The sequence below is a fragment of the Molothrus ater genome, chromosome 38 (genome assembly GCF_012460135.2).
Source record: "Molothrus ater isolate BHLD 08-10-18 breed brown headed cowbird chromosome 38, BPBGC_Mater_1.1, whole genome shotgun sequence".
NCBI lineage: Eukaryota > Metazoa > Chordata > Aves > Passeriformes > Icteridae > Molothrus > Molothrus ater.
Window position 1 is genome coordinate 13,453 of NC_071665.1, and position 24,088 is coordinate 37,540.

Sequence of the window (24,088 nt, forward strand, 5' to 3'; positions counted from 1 at the left end):
GGAACACCAAGGGTTTGCCAGTTCTTTCTTAGTTTATCCAAGTTCATTCTGAGAGCCTGGGAGAATGGTCTGGCAGCTGGGAATCTGTGGGGTTGAGACTCTTGTCTGTGATAAAAGATCAGGGGAATTAAGTGTCTCAACACCTTTGAGGCCCTGGACTTCTCATTCAGTCTTTGGCCTGGGGCTGGATTTTCCCTTTCTTTCTGCCTTTTCGTTTTAAAATCCCCCTTGAATCAGAAGATGCCATGACCTGGATGCAGTTTCTGTAAGGATGGGTGAGGTCCTTCCCTTGGAAAGCAAAGGCAGAAACGCAGCTCAGGCTCAGCAGGGGCTGCACCCATGAGCTGGGGCTGCCGGTGGGGCATCAGCTGCTCAGGGGATCTCTGGGGAAGGCAGGGCTGTCCTTAACCTCTGGGAAAGGCAGGGCTGTCCTTTATCTCTGGGAAAGGCAGGGCTGTCCTTTATCTCTGGGAAAGGCAGGGCTGTCCTTAACCCTGGGGAAAGGCAGGGCTGTCCTTTATCTCTGGGGAAGGCAGGGCTGTCCTTTATCTCTGGGGAAGGCAGGGCTGTCCTTAACCCTGGGGAAAGGCAGGGCTGTCCTTTATCTCTGGGGAAGGCAGGGCTGTCCTTTATCTCTGGGGAAGGCAGGGCTGTCCTTTATCTCTGGGGAAAGGCTCCTGTTGTGTTTCAGTTTCCCTTTCTCCTGTTCCCCTCCTGTGTTTCAGTTTCCCTTTCTCCTGTTCCCCTCCTCTTGTGTTTCTGTTTCTGTTTCCCTTCTCCTGTTCCCCTCCTGTTGTGTTTCAGTTTCTCTTTCTCCTATTCCCCTCTTCTTGTGTTTCTCTTCCCCTTTCTCCTGTTCCCCTCCTACTGTGTTTCAGTTTCTCCTGTTCCCATTCTCTGCCTGTTGTGTGTTTCCCTTTCTCCCGTTCCCCTCCTGTTCTTTCTCTTTCTCTTTCTCTTTCTCTTTCTCTTTCTCTTTCTCTTTCTCTTTCTCTTTCTCTTTCTCTTTCTCTTTCTCTTTCTCTTTCTCTTTCTCTTTCTCTTTCTCTTTCTCTCTTTCTCTTTCTCTTTCTCTTTCTCTTTCTCTCTTTCTCTTTCTCTTTCTCTTTCTCTTTCTCTTTCTCTTTCTCTTTCTCTTTCTCTTTCTCTTTCTCTTTCTCTTTCTCTCTTTCTCTTTTCTCTTTCCCTTTCCCTTTCCCTTTCTCTTTCCCTTTCTCTTTCTCTTTCTTTCTCCTGTTCCCCTCCTGTTATGTCCCTGTGTCCAGAGCTAGTCGGCCATGCGGCGGCCAGCAGGACAGCCAGCAGGACAGCCAGCAGGACAGACAGCAGGACAGCCAGCAGAATGTGACAGAGTTTGGACCCAGGACATGCCCAGAGCAGAGGGTTGGTGTTGCTGGCCATGTTACATTAAATACAGCGTAGTAAAATTTAACACAACTGAATAAAATTGAAATTGAAATTGATACAACTCACATTTTATACCATTAAGCGCCATTTACTACAACTGACATTTAAACAGATACAGCTTAGAAGTTTATAACATTAAATGCAATTTAAATTGAAATTCATACAACTTAAAATTAATATAAGTAAATCTAATTTAATACAATGTAAGCCTTATTTCATATAACTTAAAGTTAATGCAAGTAAATACTATTTATTGTAATTTAAATTTAAAGTGATACAACTTAGTTTTATGCAATTAAATAAAATTTAATAGAATTTATACATAGATATTTTACATATTTTAAATTCATACAACCTAAAGTTAATGCAACTAAATATTGTTCAATAGCATTTAAAGTAATACAACTTAAATTTATACAACCAAATACAGTTTAATACAAGTTGAAATTCATACAACTTTAATACAAGTAAATACAAATGAATGCAATCTGAATTTAAATTCATACAACTTAAAGTTAATGCAAGTAAATACTATTTAATATCACTTAAATTTAAAAGGATACAACTTAAATGTATACAGTTAAATACAGTTTAATGCAATATAAGTTTAAATTCAACTTAAAATTACTACAAGTAAATACAAATTAATTCAGTCTGAATTTAAATTCATACAACCTAAAGTTAATGCAAATAAATGCTACTTAATACCACTTACATTTAAACTAGTACAAGTTAAATTTACACAGTTCAATACAATTGGCTACAACTTAAATTTAAATTAACACAACTTCAAGTTAACACAATGCAAAATAAAATTAACATCTATCAAACTAATATCAATAGCTACAAAATACCTACAAAATCAACTTTTTGCAAAAACGATGCATCTTTTCTTTGGCCCTGTGACCAGGCTCCGTGGGTTGGGAATGAACATGTTGGTGTTTTCCAGTCTCAGGTATTTCTGCCTCCTTGGAGTCCAGCTGATGTTTTCCATTCCCGGGATTTGCACATGTGAGGTCTTTAAGTAATGCTCCTCTCCTTCCCTCAGGAACTCTTCGATTAGTGCCACCTGCAGTTAGAAAGAAATGCTGTCACCAGCAAGTCCATTCCCCTCCATAAAAGCTTCAAAGCTGCTGCAATCAGTTTATTTCCAAACTGATAATCATTAGAGACAAAAATACACAAAGGCTCCGCTTGGACGGCTGGTTGGTGCTCAAATTTGTCATTAATTTTGTTTTCTCCATTTCTGTTTGGATTCAATTCCTTCATTGCTGTGGAACAGAGCTCAAGATGCACACCGTGCATCATGGGAGGATCTGAAGAATCCATCTGCCCATTGCATTTTAAGCTGAAATAATTTTAAAATTAAAAATCCCGCTCTGCCGAGCTGTCAGGCATTGGGTGGAGTGTGGCTTCTGCAGGCACAGCACAGAGGAAAGGTGTCAGAGCTGAGATGGAGAAATACAAACCACACACTTCATTTTCAGAAGGCTTCAAACCCAGTTTTTATCCTAGCATGCATGCTTTTTATACATTCTTAAAAAACCCCCAAGTTTACATTTTACTTATTGGTCAGAAGAGACAAAGTGCTCATTGAAATAGAGAGCTGCAGGTTTCTCTTATTTCTCCTTCTTTTTCCTTCTTGGTTTTTATGTCAACGACCCTGGTAGGAAATTCTTTCAGGGCTAAACATGGATCCTCCCATCAAACTCCTCTCTAGCTCAGAGGAGTGGCTGCAAAACCTCTTCCACAGAAAGGGCTGGGAATGAATCCAGGCGTGGCTTCCTCTTGTATTGATCCCGAGCTGTCCCTGAGGTGCTCCTCAGCCCTGGCCTGGGACTGGAGCTGTGCCACAAGCTCTGCCTTGGCTTGGAGAGGGCGTGGGTTTGGCTCACTGGAGGGGCAGGGGGATATTTTTGGGTTGGTGCTTTTGGGTTGGTGTTTTTGGGTTGGTGTTTTTCAGCTGGTGTTTTTCAGTTGGTGTTTTTGGGTTGGTGTTTTTGGGTTGGTGTTTTTCAGTTGGTGTTTTTGGGTTGGTGTTTTTCAGCTGGTGTTTTTCAGTTGGTGTTTTTGGGTTGGTGTTTTTGGGTTGGTGTTTTTCAGTTGGTGTTTTTGGGTTGGTGTTTTTCAGTTGGTGTTTTTGGGTTGGTGTTTTTGGGTTGGTGCTTTTGAGTTGGTGCTTTTGGGTCGGTGTTTTTCAGTTGGTGTTTTTGGGTTGGTGTTTTTGGGTTGGTGCTTTTCGGTTGGTGTTTTTCAGTTGGTGTTTTTCAGTTGGTGTTTTTCAGTTGGTGCTTTTGAGTTGGTGCTTTTGGGTTGGTGTTTTTGGGTTGGTGTTTTGGGTTGGTGTTTTTGGGTTGGTGCTTTTGGGTTGGTGTTTTTCAGTTGGTGTTTTTCAGTTGGTGTTTTTCAGTTGGTGTTTTTGGGTTGGTGTTTTTCAGTTGGTGTTTTTGGGTTGGTGTTTTTGGGTTGGTGTTTTTGGGTTGGTGTTTTTGGGTTGGTGTTTTTGGCTCTGGCTGCCCCTGGATCCCTGGAAGTGTCCAAGGCAAGGTTGGACCAGGCTTGGACCAACCTGGGATAGTGAAAGGTGTCCCTGCCCATGGCAGGGAGTTGGAACTAAATTACCTTGAAGGTCCCTTCCAACCCAAACCATTCTGTGATTCTATGATTCTAAACTCATGAAAATCTCGGTACACAGGCACATTGCAGTGCTACAGATGCATGATTCATGTCTGCATGTGTATGGTGGGGCTATTTCTGAGCGAGGCAAGCAGGGAAGTTTATGCACGGTTTCATCTGCTGCCCTGGGGTGCTGAGGGCACAAAGAGTCTGGGAGAGAAGCTTTGCCCTTTCCTCCTGCCCATGGAGCTGGCAGGGGGCACCTGTTGAGAGGATGGGACGCACGTGGCACTGTGCATGATGACATGGGAAGGAGTTTTGTGCTGTGCTGGTGAAGCTCAGTGGGCGCTCAGGCCTGGCCTTTGGTTCCTGTGCTGCCAAGAGATCGCTGGCACGGGTGCACGGGGAACTTGGGGCTCTCCAGAGAACCCCATGGGTTGGCTCTGCTGCAATGGGCTCAGCTTAAAAACATGCAGAGGATTGGAGAGAGGACTCCTGGTGGCAGCCTGGTGGGTTTGGACAAGTTGAAATAAAAGTCTGGGAAAACATGGACTGGCCAAAAGCATGTGGGGGTGCTGGAACTCAGTGCATCCCTCTGGGGGCTCAGAGACCCTGGCACACAGCCCAGAACACCTGTGGGTTTGATTGTGACCCATGGAGCAAATTACCAGCTTTGTATGAAGACCTGAAAGCCACAGAAGTTTAAGTAGTGTAATAATAAAATTATCACCAGGTGAAAAAGTAGATTTTGGGGTTTTTAGAATAGGGGTGTTGGGGACAAGATGGAGGGACTTGGGTGGAGGGAAAGGTCCAGCCTTTCTTCTTCTCCTCTATCTCCATCTTCTGCTGTGATGTTGGCACTTTTAGATTGGTTTAGAGTAGAAGCTCACTGTCTAACATAGGTGATAGGTATTGGAAAGTAATTGTAAACATTGTACATGTAGTTTTTAGTATAAAGACATAACACTGCCCCAGAGGCAGGCAGTGTGCCTGGAACTGTCCTGCTGGGTGGACCTCAGCAGGGCAGGAGAAAAAAATTTATAGATAAGGTAACAATAAACACCTCTGAGACTGAGAACTGAAGAGCCCTGACTCATTCCTTGAACGTGTGGGCCGAAACAGAGACTGTTCAATAAACTGCAGCCTTCTGAGGTGGGGAGTCTGGGGAAGACTGATCCCATAGGGCAGGCTCCAGTGCAGGGCTTGGCCCTATTGACCACAGCCTCTGAGCCCACAGGACTCTTCAGCCAGAGGCCAAATTAAAGTGTGTGCACGGCTTTCCTGTGCCATTACAAGTGCCTGTTCTATTCTGGGGGCGGTGCTGGTGCCTGCCTGAGCACAAATGGCAGAAAGAGGCAGGAAACTGGGCCCCAGGTGCTGGGTGGGATGTGGGGTGGGTCTTGTAGGAGTCACTTTCATAATCTGAAGGTCATGACTTTGACCCTCACACAGGACACCAGCCTGTGGAAACTTCCCTTGTGGATCCCCTGGATGGGGAGACTCCTAAAAAGTTCTGTGCCAGGAATGAGGGATGGACAGGACTTTGGGTTTTTTGGTCTTTAGGTTATTTCTTTTTCTCTCATCAAAGGTTTGGTACCTCACCTACATCTCAGACTTAGTATACAAAGAGAAGGCAGCAGAAGTCACAGGACACTCAGATTTAAGGTCTTTTAAAGCTATTTTGTCCAATTAACTCTTAGAATGTACTTTATTTCTACTTTTTTTACTAATAATAATTTTTTTGTTCGCACAGCATCTGTATTGAGGTTCTTTCTAACCAATCACTTTGTGCTCCCAACTGCAGAAAATGGAGTAGATGAACAAGAAGGAGATCAGACAATGCCCAAAATCCTCCATCTTGTCTCTCATCCACCTCCATACTAAAACCCCAAAACTCTACGTTTTTCACCCTGTGATAAACTATACTGCACACACTCACAGATTCCAATTCATCCCAAAGCCCTGGAAGCTTTCTCCACGCTCAAAGGTTAAAAATGTTCCCCTGAGGGCCAGAACTTGTCAGATCAGGCAGAGAAATATTCCCTGAGCCGTGGGTTCCAGCCCGAAGGGGACACCAGAACAGCAGCAGGATTTCCAGCAGCTCTTTACAGTGTCAGTGCTGCTGGGAATGCCAGCAGGCAGCAGCAGAGGAATGATGTTACTGCCTGGAACTTTGTGTGGGAATGATGTTCCTGCCTGGAACTTTGTGTAGGAATGATGTTCCTGCCTGAACTTTGTGTAGGAATGATGTTCCTGCCTGGAACTTTGTGCAGGAATGATGTTCCTGCCTGAACTTTGTGCAGGAATGATGTTCCTGCCTGGAGCTTTGTGTGGGAATGATGTTCCTGCCTGGAACTTTGTGTACAATGATGTTCCTGTGTGAACTTTGTGCAGGAATGATGTTGCTACCTGAACTTTGTGCAGGAATGATGTTCCTGGGACTTTGTGTAGGAATGATGTTCCTGCTTGGAGCTTTGTGCAGGAATGATGTTCCTGCCTGGAGCTTTGTGTAGGAATGATGTTCCTGCCTGAACTTTGTGCAGGAATGATGTTCCTGCCTGAACTTTGTGCAGGAATGATGTTCCTGCCTGAACTTTGTGTAGGAATGATGCTCCTGGGACTTTGTGTAGGAATGATGTTCCTGCCTGAACTTTGTGCAGGAATGATGTTCCTGCCTGAGCTTTGTGTAGGAATGATGTTCCTGGGACTTTGTGTAGGAATGATGCTCCTGCCTGAACGTTGTATAGGAATGATGTTCCTGCCTGAACTTTGTGTAGGAATGATGTTCCTGCCTGAACTTTGTGTACAATGATGTTCCTGCCTGGAACTTTGTGCAGGAATGATGTTCCTGCCTGGAGCTTTGTGTAGGAATGATGTTCCTGGAGCTTTGTGTAGGAATGATGTTCCTGGGACTTTGTGTACAATGATGTTCCTGCCTGAACTTTGTGCAGGAATGATGTTCCTGCCTGGAGCTTTGTGCAGGAATGATGTTCCTGGGACTTTGTGTAGGAATGATGCTCCTGCCTGAACTTTGTGTAGGAATGATGTTCCTGCCTGGAACTTTGTGCAGGAATGATGTTCCTGCCTGAACTTTGTGTAGGAATGATGCTCCTGCCTGAACTTTGTGCAGGAATGATGTTCCTGGGACTTTGTGTACAATGATGTTCCTGCCTGAACTTTGTGCAGGAATGATGCTCCTGCCTAGAGCTGTGCTTTAGCATGGTCTGCCTGTGCTTTCCATATTTATAGAACAGAATAAATTCTATGTATTATAGAATAAATGTGGGCTCTCCCAGTAAGAGCTGCTCTGGCACATCAGCTGCTGCCATCTCTGCAGTTGCTGGTGCAGCAGATCAGCTGCAATGGTGCTTGCATTGGGATGCAGCCAGACCCTCACAGGCCCCTCAAGCACCTCCCTGGCACCTCCTCTCTTTTCTGCCATTTGAAGAGAGCAGCTGCAGGGACATTTCCTGCCCAAGGAGTGAGCTGCTCCCCTGCCCTTTGCTGCAGGCTCTTACCTTCTGTATTTTGGTCCACACCCGCTTTCCAGTTCTTCCTGCCAGGATGTCCATGGCATCTGCCGTCAGTGACTGCAGCTGTGGCACCAAGACACAATCAGTCAGTGTGGAATTCACAGAGAAATCATTTCTCTGAATACACAAATTAAACCCTAATTCAAATCCTCGGCACTCTGGTGATTTTGTGACTCATCTTGCACACTGAGCATGGCCAACTCATCTTTGCATTCTTGTGATTTAGAATACTGTGCTATTGCCTTCCCACAGTCCCCTTCCAGGGCAGTCCTGGCACCCTGCACCCTTCCCAAGCCCTGGAACACATTCAGATCCTCCTGATTCAGAGACAGAGAGACAAGGGCTGGCTCCAGGGTGTGCTGCCCTTAGCATCAGTGTTTAGGAACAAGCTGGGGAAAGCTGGTGCTTGAGAGCTGTGCTATTGCTGCACTCTAAACAATTCTCCTCCAAAATGCTGGGTGAAGTTAAAGGGAATGCAAACAGAAGGTTTTGGAGTGTTTTACACAAGGAATTAAGATCCACTAGCATTACAGGTATCAGCATTCCTGGGGTGTGCTCAAGGCACAGGGCTCAGCCAAAGGTGTCCCTTCAGGGGAGGAGGGGAGGCACCATCTGTCCACAGCAGGCAGGAAATGTTTCCCCCTCCTCTTTTCTCCCCAGTCCCCTTGGACACCATCACCTTTGGCTGCAGCCATCATCCCAGTGCTGGATGCTGGAGCTGGGCTGGCTCAGGGCCCAGCCTGTGCTTCTCAGCAGCCCCAGGGGCTCTCCCTCTGCTTGGGGCACCTCTGCAGCAAGCCTGACCAGGAGCAGGCAGGCAGGTTTGTTCTGAGACAGGGACAAACCTGCCTCAGGTCTCAGAACAAACCTGCTCTCCTCCTCAGCTGCAGCCTGGTTCAGGCTGGTTTGCTGCAGGTGCCTTCTGAGGTCAGAGGTGTCGAGGCAGCAAGAGCTGAATCATTGCAATCATTTTTCCAGAGTGATCTGGGGAGGTTTTGGAGGCAGAGAATGGATTTTCAATAGTTACTGACAGGTGAGTCCTGGTGGTTCTGTCAGTCACCAGATCAGCTCCTCCTCTATCAAAGCACTGAAGGAGGGTTTGAGAACTCTTTTAGATCCCCACATTCTTGGGGACAAAGGATTTGCAGAGCACAGGGTGTGTTGGATTAAGCTCTTTTCTCACCCAGAGATGGAGTAACTGAGAGGCATTTTAAAAACCTTTATTCTATTTTTTCTGTGTAAACCTTCTCTCAGACTTTAAGAATTCTCTACAAATCCATTTCCCACAAGGGTGGCAATATAGAACTCTGACTTGGCCCTTCCTGCTCTGTCTCTCAGCCTCCAAAACAAGTGTTGGAAATCAGAACCTACCAGCTTGTCATCCTCCTGAGAGAGTCTCTGCAGGTAGGGAACAGTGGCCAGCTCAGCCATGGCCTGGGCCATCACCTGGGCCTGTTCCTCCCCTCTCTGCAGGTAGCTGAGCAGGCTGGCATGGTGGAACTGCTCAATGGCCCTGGCACAGGGGCCACGCTCATCCTGTGGGCCCAGGGAAAGAGAGGAGGTGAGGGGAGAAGCACAGGGAGCACCCTGATCTCGGGGTGCTGTGCCCCCAGGCTTCTCCTCAGTGTTTGTGCTGCTCCTGCTCCCAGCACCTCTCAGGCCCAGGCTTCAGAGAGGCAGTAAGGGCTAGGAAAATAAAATGTCATGATAGATGGGAAGGGGAGACAGCAGATAAAAACACAAACAGTTTTCTCCTTTGGAATTGGCTTTTCCATCACCCCCATCCTGACCATCACCTGCCTTTCCTGGGTGGCTTTTCCAGTCTCAGGGAGAGGCTGAGGAGAGCGTGCAGCACCTCATGGTTTGGGTGCCAGCCCCTGGTTTCAAAGACAGACCCTGGAGGACCTGCAGCCTGCAGGGGTGGAACATGGCACACCTGAAGCATGTTCCAGCTCTCCCAGCTTAGCCAGAGCCATGGGTGCATCAATGATGTCATGAACTTCAGCCTGGTGGCTGCAGAGCAAAGGGGGCAGAATTGACTTCTCTGAAGTGTTGCCATGGTTTGATCAGCTTGGCTTTGGCACTGAGCTGCTTTGGTCAAAACCAGCCTGAGCAGGACAAGAAGCTGGATTGCAAATGAGGAAGAGAGCAGCAGAAAGAAATATTTGTTCTGTTAAACCCCAAAGATATTATTTTTTCCTCTCCAAGTGAGTTGTAAGGCTTGAGTCTGTAGCTGAAGTCTGGCCATTTTTAATTTAGCTTACGGAAATAAGATGGAATCGTGTTTGCAGCTTGAAGGCAATTGTGGAATACTTGAATAGAAACAAAAGTGGCCCAGTCTGTGTCAGGGCCATAAAGAGAGGTCAGGCCCCAGCAGCAGAGCAGCAACTGGCACTGCCCTCTGCTCCTTGGGGCAGAGGTTCCATCTTGCTGGGATCCCTGAATGCTCTGAGAACTGAAGAGAAAGGGAATATGTTTCTCCTGACAATGGACATGGACCTGGCAGCTGTTTTTTCCTACACACTGACTCTCATTTCTCTCCTGGGGCTTTCCTGCTGTCCCTGGCAGCTCTTAGAGCAATCCCTGGGGCTGGTTATGAGCCCACAGGCCCCCAGTTCAGCCCAGTTCAGCCCAGTTCCCTGTCCTTGCTGCTCTGGAGGTGGCACCAGGGTAGCCCTTGCCTAAATTTGCATTTTGTATACAATAAACTGCATTTTGTATACAAAAAACTGATGTTTGCATACAGTAAGGGCTGCTGCCTTACGTGGTGCTGGGGTTTCACCTGGGTTTTCTGGGAGTGCACTTGGGTTTCAGCCGGAATATTTGAATGTCAGAGGGGAGGTGTAAAGCTGATAGAAAATGCTGCTGTGTGGGAGCAGTGTAAATTCCTACAGTGGGGACTGTAGCAGCACTCTGCTCTCATCTCTGACAGGATGAGTTTCTTTTCCCTGTGCCCTCTCTGCTTATCTCTGCTTGAACTGTGTGCTCCTGTTCCTCCAAATTCATTTACACAAGAGGGGAATCATGGGCAGTGCAAATCCTGCCTGATTTCAAAGGTTTTTCTCTTCCTGTTACTCTTTAGAGACTGCAGTAGTTGCAATAGAGGAATCTCACCTCCAAAACCAAAGAGAGAATTGGGGGGGGATCAAAAAATTTAAAACTGCAGTTTTTCTGGGCTTTGAGAAAGACCAGGATTTTGTTGTGTTTCCAGCGTCCAACCCACACTCTGTCTGTAGCTGTAGCTTTGAAGGGAATGCCCCCAGCAGGAACAGATTTCCAAATCTCCCAAAGCTGCCACTTCCATTCCTCTGCACATCAGGAGCTGGGGGGTTTTGAAAGAAAGCCCCAGCAAGAAAACTGAAAAGCAACTTTAAGCTTAAACTGTACCACACAAACTGATGTGGTTGGGTAGTTTTGGTCATCCAGGGGCAAGAGCAAAGGGCTTCAGGAAAGCAGTGCAAAGGAGCAGCTGTGCTTCCTCAGGGCTGTCTGCCCTCCATCCCCTCCACTCCCTCAGGCCACCGGGGATGCTTTTGGCCAAGCCCTGCACACAAACTCCAGTGCTCACTGCTGCTAGGAGGAAAAGGAGTCTGAGTTCCCCACATCTCCAGCTCACGTTTCTTTGCTCAGCAGAATAATTGAAGAATTGCATGGAAATCTCTTGTCTATGTGCAAATTTGATTGTTGAGCCTCGTGCTAATTGTCAGCCCCAGTGCTAAAAGCTGTGGCCGTCATGGCAGAAAGTGTGGAGCAGAGGTAACTCCATCATCTGCACATGAGAAGGTTCCTGCACACCCTCACTCAGATCTGTCACTAGAAATGTTTTGTGGAGCAGAGGTAACTCCATCATCTGCACACGAGGAGGTTCCTGCACACCCTCACTCAGATCCCAGTCACTAGAAATGCTTGGAGGAGCAGAGGTAACTCCATCATCTGCACATGAGAAGGTTCCTGCACACCCTCACTCAGATCTGTCACTAGAAATGCTTGGAGGAGCAGAGGTAACTCCATCACCTGGCACATGAGAAGGTTCCTGCACACCCTCACTCAGATCTGTCACTAGAAATGCTTGGAGGAGCAGTGGGGAACTCCTGGTGGAGCCCAGGGTGGGAGGTGCAGTCTGCTGGGCATGAGAGGAGGGTGAGGAGCTGGGTTGGTGGCTGTGTGCAGTAGGGGTGTTGTCACTGATGGAATTTATGAAAATCCTTTCACTAGGATTTCTCTCCTGTGGAGCTGAGAAGCCTCAGAAAAGAAATGTCAACAATAACTCTGTGATGGCTGTGGAATGTGGTTTGGAGGTTGCTCACCAACAGGTGCAGCTTTGATTGGTTGCATGTGAATTGTTTTTAATTAATGGCCAATGACAGCCAGCTGTGTTGGACTCTCTGGATCTGTCACGAGATTTTATTATTCCTGTCCTTTCTAGCCTTCTGATGTCTCCTTGCTCTTTCTTTAGTATAGTTTTAGTAAATAATTTTCTTTTAATATAATAATATTAATAATATTTAATATAATATACTATAATAAAATAATATGATATATTAATATATTATCATATATTATCATACTATTATATATTAATATATTATAATTTTATATATTAATTATAACATGTGAATAATACATATTACTATCATATATATTATAATATATTATATATATTAATATATTATAGTATCATTAATATATATTAATATTTCGATTAATATATATAATATATATTAATCAATGTATTAACATATTATATATTAATGATACTATAATACATTAATTATTATTAATTATAATATATTCTAATATAGTAATTATAATATGTTAACAATATATTATAATATTCTATATTAATTACAACATGTAATTAATATATATTAATTAATATAATAGTATATTAATTATTAATAATACTATAATGGATTAAAATATTATATTAATGTATTAATAATATTAATTATTAAGTATAATGTACAATGCTATATATAATATAATATAATATAATATAATATAATATAATATAATATAATATAATATAATATAATATAATATAATATAATATAATATAATATAATATATCAGCCTTCTGAAGCATGGAGTCAAGATCCTCATCTCTTCCCTCATCCTGGGGACCCACAGACGCCACCACAGGCAATAAAGATGGGAGAAAATTGCGTGCAGAGGGACTTTCAAGAAGCTGTGGTCACTGTTAAGGATCACAGTTAGGTCCTTTTCATTAGGACTCCTTTTCAGAAGAGTCTGAACCGCCCAGAGCCCTGTTCCTAATTCACAGAGCATTTCTGGACACTGCAGGAGCAGCAGGAATCACCCCCAGAAGCCCACGTCCTTCCCTCACACCACATCCCAGCAGGGAATGGGATCCTCACCTTTATCCTGGAGCTTCCTAGAAAAGCCATGGCTGCCATGATCCTTTGCCCAGTGTGCTGCCAAAATGTTTCTGCCTCTTCCTCCATGCTGGGACTGAGAGTTATTTTCTGGCCTAGGAAGTGAAATCACAGAACCACTGAGGCTGTGTTTGTTCATCTCCATTTTTTTAGGGGATCTAGGAGGGTGAACTGGGGGAGGAGTGAAGGGGATGGGAAGAGCTGCTGGGACCATCGGGGCTGGAAATGGGTCCCAAGACACCCCTCACCCCCTCATTTAGTGAGGATTTTGGGGGTCACCCCCAAGCCAGGTCAGTTCTTGAGCAACTTGGCACACCTGGAAAGACTGGCAGGTTTCGAGTTACAAACTTCTCCACAGTTTTTCCAATCTCTTTGTCTCTGAAGCCCAGAGTCAGTAAGTACTGCTGGCCAGGATGAGCTTCAGCCTTCTCTGGCAACAGATGAATTCCATGAGGATCTGCACAGGGAAAAGAAAATAATTCCCACCGTCATATTTCCTTTCAACTGTAAGAGAAATTCCTTTTTTGGAGAAAAATATGAGAAGTCTAAGAAGGAGGGAAATGGTCTCCAGAAACCTTCCCAAAACTCAGACAACAAAACCAACACATCCAGCCCTTGCTGGGCTTTGAATCTTAGAGCTCTGCAGCCTTTTGCATCAACAGCTTCAATTTTGCTGATGCCTGAGGTGGGGCATATTCTGCCCAATTCCCCACAGTGCTCTGGAAGTGCCTGAAGGCCAAGCAGCCCAAACTCTCCAGCTCTCTCCAACTCTTCTGAATTCGGCTGCACGAGCACAGTGCACAGTGCTAAAGGGCAGCTGGAACCCGCTGGTACCTGTAAATATGTGCTGCACATAATCAGGGTGCTTCTCTGCAAAGGTTTTGTTGGCCTCCTTTATCTTGTCAGCCTTGTCCTCTTTCTCAAAAGGTGTGTACAGAGCAGAAAAAGAGACTTCTTCACTGAGGGCTTCTTGAGCCATGGCCTGAAAAGGGGCAGAGAAATGATAAATTTCATGTTGGGTAGAGGCTAGTTAAAAAAACCCAAACTAAGCAGCTCGGTGGTTTGGATGAATACTTCATGAAAATCCATCTTCAAGGAGGAGGCAGAGACAAGAGAAACTCTTTCAGATGGGGAGGAGTGACTCCATGCTCTCTGAAGGTCACATCAGGAAGATTTATGAAAAGATGCCTTCATCAGTTGTATGCAGAGTTGTGTCAGGGGGGGTTTGGGCTGGATATTAGGGACAGGCATCACCCCAGAGCGTGGTCAGGTGTGGAGAGCTTTGTGGATAATTGGCTAGCTGAGAAGGGCCACTTCGATGTGATACCGTTGGATAAGGGAAACAAGCTGGGGATTAAGTAATCAGTGTCCAATCACTGACAGAGGTCATGGTGACCTTTCTGCAACAGGAAGATGGGGGAGAAAATCGTTTGCCAGAAAATGAAGATAGCCTAGGTAGAGTAGCTATAAGAATGCAAACATAGAAACAAAATAATTGCTAGAGCATAGAATTAGGTGTGGTTGATTCATGTGTGTTTTAACCAATAATGAGCTCAGCTTTGCAATATGTATAAGCTTCATTAACACCAATATAAATATGTGTGAGCTATCAATGAACTTTGGGATTTGCTGCTCACGCATGTTGTGTGCTGCAATTCTTCCGCCGTTCACGCCAGTCAGGCGCTGGCAGAGGCTCCCTGGGGAAGCGGTCACAGCTCCAGAGCTGCAGGAGCAGCTGGGCAGCGCCCCCAGGCCCAGGCTGCGACCCTGGGCAGGGCCGGGAGCCGGGCTCAGCCACCCTTGGGAAGGATGAAAGTTCAACAAGAAAATCTCACAGATTTTGAGTGTGCTTGGCAGAAAGAGCTCTGGATGTGGACCCTGAGAATGGAATAGAGATGGAAGCAGGTTTTGATACAGAAGAATAATAGAAGTGTAGATTGAGGCTTGCTGAGCCAGTCTTGCTGGCCAACCAAGAAAGCCAAGGTTGTGTTGGGTTGGGAAGAGGTTTTATGACTTAGAGCAAAGCATAAGCTGACCACAAACAAAAGGAGGTTTCTACCAAGCAGAAAGGCACCACGGGCAAACAAACATGCTGATGGGGCAAGGAGGAGAAAGGGCTCAGGATTTCCCACTGCAAGAAAACTGAAAAGCAACTTTAAGTTAAACTGTGCCGTGCTAACTCATGGGATTGGATAGAATGAACCATAACATGGAAATGGGAGCAGTTGTGACAGGAGGCAGGGAAAAGCAAAGGGACAGATTGGTTGTGGTTGTTAGGTACTGAGATGCTCAGGAAAAAGAAACAAAAAAAATTATATGCAATATAACCAAAACTGAAGGGTCTCCAGGCCTGTGTGCAGCTGGAGCTGACAGCTGTAGGTGCAGGCTCTGTCACACACGACTCTGGACTGCTGTAAAATCTTGGACACAATAAACTGCAGTTTGTATACAATAAACTGCAGTTTGTATACAATAAACAGTGTTTTGTATACAATAAGCAGCATTTTGTATACAACAAATGGCATTTTGTATACAATAAACATTACTTGGTATACAATAAACTGCATTTTGTGTACAACAGACAGCATTTTGTATACAATCAACTGCAGTTTGTGTACAATAAAATGTATTTTGTATATAATAAATGGCATTTTGTACACAATCAACTGCAGTTTGTATACAATAAAATGTATTTTGTATATAATAAACGGCATTTTGTATACAATAAACTGCCTATACAAAATGCAGTTTGGCAAAAGAGACTTCATTTTGTATACAATAAACTGCAGTTTGTATACAATAAACTGATGTTTGCAAACAATAAACTGCATTTTGTATACAACAAGCAGCATTTCATATACAATAAACAACATTTTGTATCCAATAAACAGCATTTGTGTAGAATAAACTGCATTTTGTAGACAATAAACTGCATTTTGTATACAATAAACTGCAGTTTATATACAATAAACTGCAGTTTATATACAATAAGCAGCATTTTGCATACAATAAACTGCATATACAAAATGCAGTTTGGCAAAAGAAACTTCATTTTGTATACAATAAACTGCATTTTGTGTACAATAAACTGCATTTTATATACAATAAACAGCATTTTGTGTACAAAAAACTGCAGTTTGTATACAACAAGCAGCATTTTGTATATGGCAAACTCCATTTTGTTAACTATAAGCAGCAGTTTGTATACAATAAGCAGTACTGTGTATACAATAAACAGGATTTTGTACACAATTAGCAGCATTTTGCACACAATAAGCAGCATTTTGTGCACAATTAGCAGCATTTTGCATACAATAAGCTTCATTTTGCATACAATTAGCAGCATTTTGTATACAATTTGCTGCATTTTGTGTACAATTAGCAGCATTTTGCACACAATTACCCTCATTTTGCACACAATTACCATCATTTTGCATACAATAAGCTGCATTTTGCACACAATTACCCTCATTTTGCACACAATTACCCTCATTTTGCACACAATTATCAGCATTTTGCGGAGCCCCGTGGTCCCACGCCTCCCCGGGTCCCTGCCCTCTCCTCCTCCCCGCCGGCGCTGCCCAGGCCGTACCTGCCAGTAGAGCTGCAGGCGGTCGCTGGTGTCCGGCACCGCGCCCTCGGCCAGCACGTACAGGCACTGCGCCACCATGGCGCTCCTGGGGACATGGGGACAGCCGTGAGAGGCCCGGCTGGGCCAGGATCGAAGCAGCAATCCATTTATTAATTGATATCTTAAAGTACCAGCAATGCAGCGCTGGGTACGGCGGGGGAAGTTTTCCCTCCAGCCGCACACCCATGGTTGAGGCTTACAGGTATTTATTTATAGGGGCGCTCATCAGCTTTCTCAGCAGTTTCTATTCCAATCTTTACTCATCAGCAGTTTCTATTCCCAATTTTTACATCACAATTCTATACACTATTGTGGTTTAGTTTTTCTCAGGATGTATCCCAAAAGGAGGATCCCAGATGGTGATGGTCCAGTTTCCGAAGGAAGAAAGATGAATCCCATCTGGTGGAGTCCAGCTCCCCAGATGTGTCCACCTTTTAATTGCAAGGTCTATAAATCTAACAACAGTGATGTCCAGCTTCCCTTTGGTCAAAACCATAAATCCTTGAGTTGATTTTCATCTTCCTTTCTCAAGCTGCTTTTCTCTGCTTTATTAAGGTGTGAGATAAGCATATTTCCTATATATATATTCCAAAGCCATAGTTTCAAGGATACAAGCAATATTCTAAAATTATACTTCAAAAGGTTTTTATTGCAGAGCTCTTTAAGGATTAACTACAAGCAAAAAGCAACATCCTTAATGCTTTAATTCCAACGCTCCTAAATCAACCAGGGTTAATTGCAAACAAAGATGGGTTCAAAGGCCTTTTTCCATGCTTTACTTTCCTCGGGTGTTATCAGAATTCACAACTGTCCCATTGTTGGTCTCCACACATATCACAATCACAAATACACACATTGCCTGGATGTACCTGACAGAAACACAGCTTTGGATTTCACAAGAGGCAGAGAGAGCACGGGCAGGCAGCTCTGAACAGTGCATATTCTATGGCTCTGCTCAGGTATTTACTTTATTTTGTGTTTTGTTGGATTGGTAGCAGTGCTGTATTAATGTGAAAAACGCCAATCACTTGGTTTTAAAAATTTTAAAAGTTGAATAGTAATAAAATGGTTATAAAAATAGTAATACAATTAGAGTAGTAATAATTTGGACAATTTGAATTAGGACAATATGAGACAACAAATACAAAGAGTTATGGACGTCCAGGTACCTTTTTCTGGGCAGCAAAAGCCCGAAAAAGGACACCCGTTAACACAGGATTAACCCTTAAAAGCAACAGCCTGTTGCATATTCATACACTTCATACATGATGCATAAATTCCATTCAAACACAGGATCCTGTCTGGTCATGGTCAGCTTCTTCCTCCCAATCCTAACAGTGCCTTGGAGGCGGGAAGAAGTTTGTTTCTTCTGATAAGAGGGCCATAAATTCTTTTTCTCTGAAAGATTTAGGTGTCCTGTGGCTGCTATCTCACTGTAAGCCCTTCCTTTAAAAAAAGTATCCTACATAGCATCGTTTCTATTTTAACATTTTTTAAAATAACCTAAAACTATATTTAACACAGTACTTAATAGAATTAACGCAGCATTACTTTCTAACACACAACACATACAATATTCATTGAATATTTGTGAAAAGCCAATCATAAAATACACATTTTTCACAATTAACATTGTAATGGTGTGGTGAATGTAGTTTCTTAGTTAAGAGGTAACTTTTGTAGTTAAAATAGGAGCTATGTATGTGGGATTTTTTTTTAAGAAAGGAATGAGGTACTTGCACCAGATAACAGCCACAGGACACCTAAATCTTTCAGAGGAAGAGAATTGTTGCTCCCTTTTCAGAAGAAACCAATTTCTTCCTGCCTCGCTCAGGCTTGAAGACGCCGTTTGGAATAAGAGGAAGAAGCTGGCACTGCCCAGACAGAATCCTGTGTTTGAATGGAATTTATGCATCATGTATGAAGTGTATGAATATGCAACAGGTTATTGTTTTTAAGGGTTAATCCTCTGTTAATGTGGGTCCTTTTTCAGGCTTGTGCTGCCCAGAAAAGGTACCTGGACATCCATAACTCTTTGTTTCTATTGTCTCTTATTGTCCTAATTCAAATTGCCCAAAATTTTTATTACTCTCATTATATTGCTATTTTTATAACCATTTTGTTGGGAAAATTAATCCACAAACACCAGAGGTTTATGTCCAAAAAGGAGACAGAGGAGTCCTTTCTGGCTTTATTCCAATAAAGGCAGAGGCCACGGGGCATCCCCTGGGATCTCACCAATTTTTGGAGGACGCAGCCTCCTTTTTATCCCAATTTCCTGGCTGTATTTCCCTTCTCTCTTTCCCCATTTCTGAGGTACTTGAGAGGGACAGACTCTCCAAAACACCTGATACCAGAGATGTCCCTCTGATGTATAACCCTCCCTTTTAATTTTTAATTCTTACTGAATTTAAAGATTTTTCTTCCCCATTGTTTCTTTCATCTTTCAATGTCCAATTTCATTTATCAGCAAACCTATAATTTATTTGTAAAAGCAAATAAATTTCTTTTTCCATTCATCAATCAGTGGAATCCTTCCCATTGTTTCTTTTATCTCCCAGTGCTGGTTTTATCTACCAGCAGAACCACAGCTTGTTTGTAAAGACAAATCCGCTATTCTACTCCATTTTATTACTATTAAACTTTTAAAAATTTTAAAAACAAGTGACTGGTGTTTTTCACACAGGGAAGGGGCTCTGTGGCCAGGCTGGAAGGAGGTCCTGCTTAAAGAGTGCCAGGTGAGCTTTAAACCAAAGCTTACACAGAACTCCCAAGCATCAGCAAACACATTTTTAGCTCCCTGAACTCCCTGCCAGCCCCAGAGGCCATTCAGGGCCACAATTGGGATTTTTCCCGTCACAGCAGCTGGGAGCACTGGAGCTCTGCTGCCCCTCAGGTCAAAGCCAGGGCAAAGCCGGCAGGGATTTGGGCAGAGCCTGGCTCCTGGAGGATGTGCCACTGCTGAGAGCCGTGGAGAGGGATGCACAGGAGCTCTCTGGAAGGAGAGCAAGCTGCAGAGGTACCTGGCAGCCTCCGAGTATCTGTGCAGGCCCCGGAAGCAGGCGGCTTGGCGCAGGTGGTTGCAGAAGTGAGAGGGGTTCTGGATGATGCTCCTGGGGGAGAGAACAGGCAGGGACAAGGTTAGCCTGGCATTCCTCACACCACTGAAGCTCCTAAGAATCGAGGGGTGCCTGAGGCAGACTCCAAATGCACTTCTGCTCTCTAACTCAGTGCTACATCTCAAATGTCAGGGGAGCTCTCTGTCTCTGCCTTCCTCCTCCTCTCTCTTCCGCTGTGATTGATGCAGAAAACATTGCTGAAAATATTACTTAAAGGTTCATTTCACCGTGGTCTCTCTCCCTCTCTCTCCAGCTGTGATTGATGCAGAAAACATTGCTGAAAATATTATTTAAACGTTCATTTCATTGTGGTCTCTCTCCCTCTCTCTCCAGCTGTGATTGATGCAGAAAACATTGCTGAAAATATTACTTAAAGGTTCATTTCTTCGTGGTTTTATCCTAAATGCAATTTCATTAGGGGTTTGGGTATTGCTCTAGAACAAATGCTCCAGGTTAATATTCTCTCTTGCCTTTGGCATGCAGGAATCATAAGCAAAACTGCCACAGCACAAGTTCTTGTTAACCCCCAGCTGCCCAGACAGGAGCAGCAGGTGTCTGGCCCATCTCCCTGGAAGCACAAGCTGAACCTGACATAGTTTTAAATCCTTTCTGTACAAGGCACAGGTGCAGCATGGGCAAACCTTGCCCTGTGTGCCAGAGCCTTCAGCAGATGCCATTAGTCCAACCTGGACACCAGCTCCACACGTGTGTTCTCTTGATTCCTCTGTTCTCATTTTAGACTGGCTCCTCCTGCACAGCATTCACTGCTAGCCTTGGTTTCGTTTTGGATTTTCAGTGAATCCCGTCCTTGCTTTCCCTCACCTGTGGGAGTGCTGCAGGGCAAGGCCAGGCTGCCCCAGGTTTAAGTAGCAGACGACGAGCTTGGACTCGATCCAGCTGGCAAGCCTGGAGATGTCATCGGGAGAGGACTTCAGGGGATCCTCCAGAGCAAAGCCTTTACTGCAGAGCTGCACACGGAACAAAACCGTGATTTCCAAATATTAGAACACACCACTTGCTGGGTGGAAGCACTTTTTGGTGGAGAAAACTGAGGTCTAATAGGCTTGGGCTTTAACTAAAGTCAGCGTTACAAAAACCAGCACAGAGGACAGAAGGGTCTTTCAGGGATTCTCTGTGGTTTTTGTTTCTGAGAGCTGGATTTAGAGGCTGCTGAGGAGCACCAGCCCTACAATTCTGTGCTGCCCCAATCACTCTGTCCACAATCCCAGGGATGAATTCCCTCATCCATTTTCCTGGTATGTCCATTCACCAGCCTTTCCTCTCAGGAGGAGACAAATCCTCCTTTCTTCTTAAGTAACCTGTGGTGCTGTTCCTACCACAGCTCATTTCAGAACAGAGCTGAAAAAAGCCCAAAAGTACTTAAAAAGGACGACACTTTTATCATTTTACTCACTGACTGCTCTAATATTTATGGCTTAAAAAAATTACTTCAGTATTGTAGAAAAAAAAAAAAAAGAAGGAATAGGGTATTTGCCTGTGAACTGGAAAGCCCTAATATTTGACAAATGCTTTTGAATGAAGTTTGGCAGTGCTAAAAAAAGTGCAGTCCCTTTGTCAGAGTTTGAAGAAGCTGAAGGTATTGGAGTGAGGGTGGAGAGAAAGGATTAGCTGGGGCAGAGCGAAAGCTCCCCAGTTACTGAGAGGGCGTTTCAATGGTGGGGTTTCAATTTCCTCCACACACCAATACAAGGTTAAGAACTTGGAGAAAAGTTCAGAATCACCTGAAATTCTTTGGCTCAGCCCAACACTTCCCTCCTTCTGCGGTTTATTTCCAACTCCCAATTTTCAGATTTCAGGCGAAATCACATCTCAGCATTTCTCTCCAACCCCATGCACTCCAGACTGGTGCCCCCGCTTCCCTTTGCTATTCCTGCCCCAGGGAACGCCCTGGCTTTGCTGCAGGGGTCCCAGCTGCCCTGGGCTCACAACCCTTCAGCCCCGGTACCTCCAGAGCCGTGGAGAACTTGGCAGCGGCCGCGGCGAAATCGTGCTGGCGGCACCGAGCGCTGCCGTCCTGCAGGGCCGCCCGCAGCCTCGCGCTAGCCCGGAGCCCCCGGCTGTCCCCAGGGCCTTGGGCGGGAGCCTGAGCTGCCGGTGCCAGCCCTGCTGCTGGTGGCACCGCTGGTGGCCTCGCTGGTGGCACCGCAGGCGCCACCGGCTCGCCGGACTCGAGCTCGGTGTCCACCTCGTCGGCGCAGATCAGCTCCGCTTCTATTTCCCCGAGTCTGGAGAGAGGGATCAGAGGTGGAGGGCTGGGGACTGTCCCCGAGCTGCTCTCTGCTGCTGCTGGTTCTGCTTTTGTCCCCGACACGTCTCCATGGCTTCCTGCTTTCCGCTTACGGCTCGCTCTGTCTGCGCCGCCCTGGGGTCGTTCCTTGGGTTCTTTCGGCTCCTGCCAGGCCTGCAGAGGGAGAGAGGGAGAGGGAGGTGAGGGGAGAATCCTGGGATTCAGAGTCACTTCAGAGAATCCAATCCAATCCCAGAATGGTTTGGGTTGGAATGGATCTCAAAGATCACCTCGTTCCAGCTCTCTGCCATGGGCAGGGGACGCTTTCTGCTGCCCCAGGCTGCTCCAAGCCTGTCCCGCCTGGCCTTGGGCACTTCCAGGGATCCAGGGCAGCCACAGCTGTGCCAGGCCCTCAGCACCCTCACAGCCAAGAGTTTCTTCCTCATGTCCAATCTAAATCTCTTTCTGCTTAAAGCTATTCCCCCTTGTGCTTGTCACAGCTTGCCTTTGCAAAATGTCCCAGGAGAGCTTTGTTTTGTTCCCAGAAGTGATTTCTGACAATGCTTTACCATGGATTTTAGCACCAAACAAGATGACATCGAGGGGCAATATGTTAAATTAGTTGCCTTCCCTTCTTTTAACTTTACTGGATGCGTTGGGATAAATAGGTTTGGAACATATGATTAAATTAAATTGGATGAAGAAAAGAAAACAGAACTATATAAAATGCAAATATCTGGGGAAAAAATGTTTTTTCATAGTCTGGAGTGGAGATCTGATGCTCCATCTCTGCTTTACCCTGCTAAGAGGAGGGCAGATATTCTGCCCTATTCCAAAGTACCATCTGAGGTGCCTCTTCTGATCCCAACAGGAATGGGTGTTCATGCATGGAGAACCAATTTCAGAATCTGCTTAAACATGTGAAATCTATTTCTACTCTGAGCACTTTGCTTGTGCTTAGGACATGTATTACTGTTATTGCAATGAAATTAAATAACACATCAGAGATTGGGTTCCTGTTCTATTTGTTCATGTTCACCACCAAAGATGCTGTTAAACCCATGGAGCAGAGGAAAGAAGTCTCCTTTGGGGTAGAATGGGGATCCAGAAATCAGGCACAGAGAAATGAACCCCACTCAGGGGCTCTCAGGAGAGCCATGGCCAAGCAGCTTCTCCTTGCAGGGTTCCTGCAGTTCTCTGCCCCTTAGGGAATTCCCATTTCAAAAGGGTCCTGAGCCAGCTCAGCACAGCTGCACTCACCTCAGGGGCTCTTGAGGAAGGCTCCTGTTGAAGAAACATCTGGGAAGGGAACTGCTGGCTCAGTCCAAGCTCCTGGAAGAACACAGGTATGAGCTCGCTCAGGTTGGCATGGCTGTCCCTGAGGACGTTGTTTTCCCTCAATGCTTTCCCAGCCTATCCCAGCTCAGGAATTCCAGCTCAGCTCTTCCTCCCCTCCTTGGGAATCCTTTCAGCCCTGGCCTTTGTAAATGGAACAAACAGAACCCGCTGGAAGAGGCCTTGCTTGATGAGAGCACCAGAAGGGAAGTTGTTCTCAGCCCCGTTCCACCTGGCCTTGAGCACTCCCAGGGCAACCTCGGTTTGCTGTGGGCAACCTGTGCCAGGGTCTCTCCACCCTGCCCACCATTCCTCCCTGGAAAGGGAGGAATTTCTCCCCAAGGTCCAGTTGAACCCTGCCCTTTGTCAGCTGGAGCCATTCCCCCTTGAGCTGTCCCTGCAGGTCCTTGTCCAAAGTGCCTCCCCAGCTCTCCCTGAGTCCCCTCAGCCCCAGTCCAGGGCTGGAAGAAGCTCTGACATTTCTCCTGAGCCTTCTTCAGGCAGGGGGGTCCCAGCTCTCACAGCCTTTCCCATAGCAGAAGTGCTCCAGCCCCCCCAGCACCCTCTGATCCCTCCTGCGGCTCCTCTGGGAATCACCTGGGAGGGAACTGGGAGAAGCCCAGGGTGGTGTCAGGGCAGTGCTGGGGCTGGGCTGTGAGCTGGGGTGCTGAGAATGCAAGGAAAAGCTGCTCCCTCCTTAGAGCCTGCACTGATGGGAGATGTTGGTGTGCCCTGGCATGGCCAGCAGCCCTGGCATGGCAGCCCCAGTTCCCTGGCATGGCCAGCACCCCCATTTCCCTGGC

General features: G+C 45.5%; 1 protein-coding gene across 1 annotated transcript; it reads right to left on the reverse strand.

The window, feature by feature from the left end:
* Positions 1–2,147: 2,147 nt before the first annotated feature.
* SPATA16 (spermatogenesis associated 16) lies at positions 2,148–23,249 on the reverse strand. Its single transcript, XM_036405415.1, has 11 exons — positions 23,211–23,249; positions 21,669–22,124; positions 20,525–20,670; positions 19,607–19,696; positions 16,545–16,629; positions 13,787–13,934; positions 13,269–13,409; positions 12,935–13,047; positions 8,928–9,092; positions 7,542–7,619; positions 2,148–2,476 (listed from the first exon to the last, which is right to left on the reverse strand). Exons 1-11 carry the CDS (start codon positions 23,247–23,249, stop codon positions 2,270–2,272), a joined length of 1,668 nt encoding a protein of 555 aa, XP_036261308.1. The 3' UTR covers positions 2,148–2,269.
* Positions 23,250–24,088: the final 839 nt, after the last annotated feature.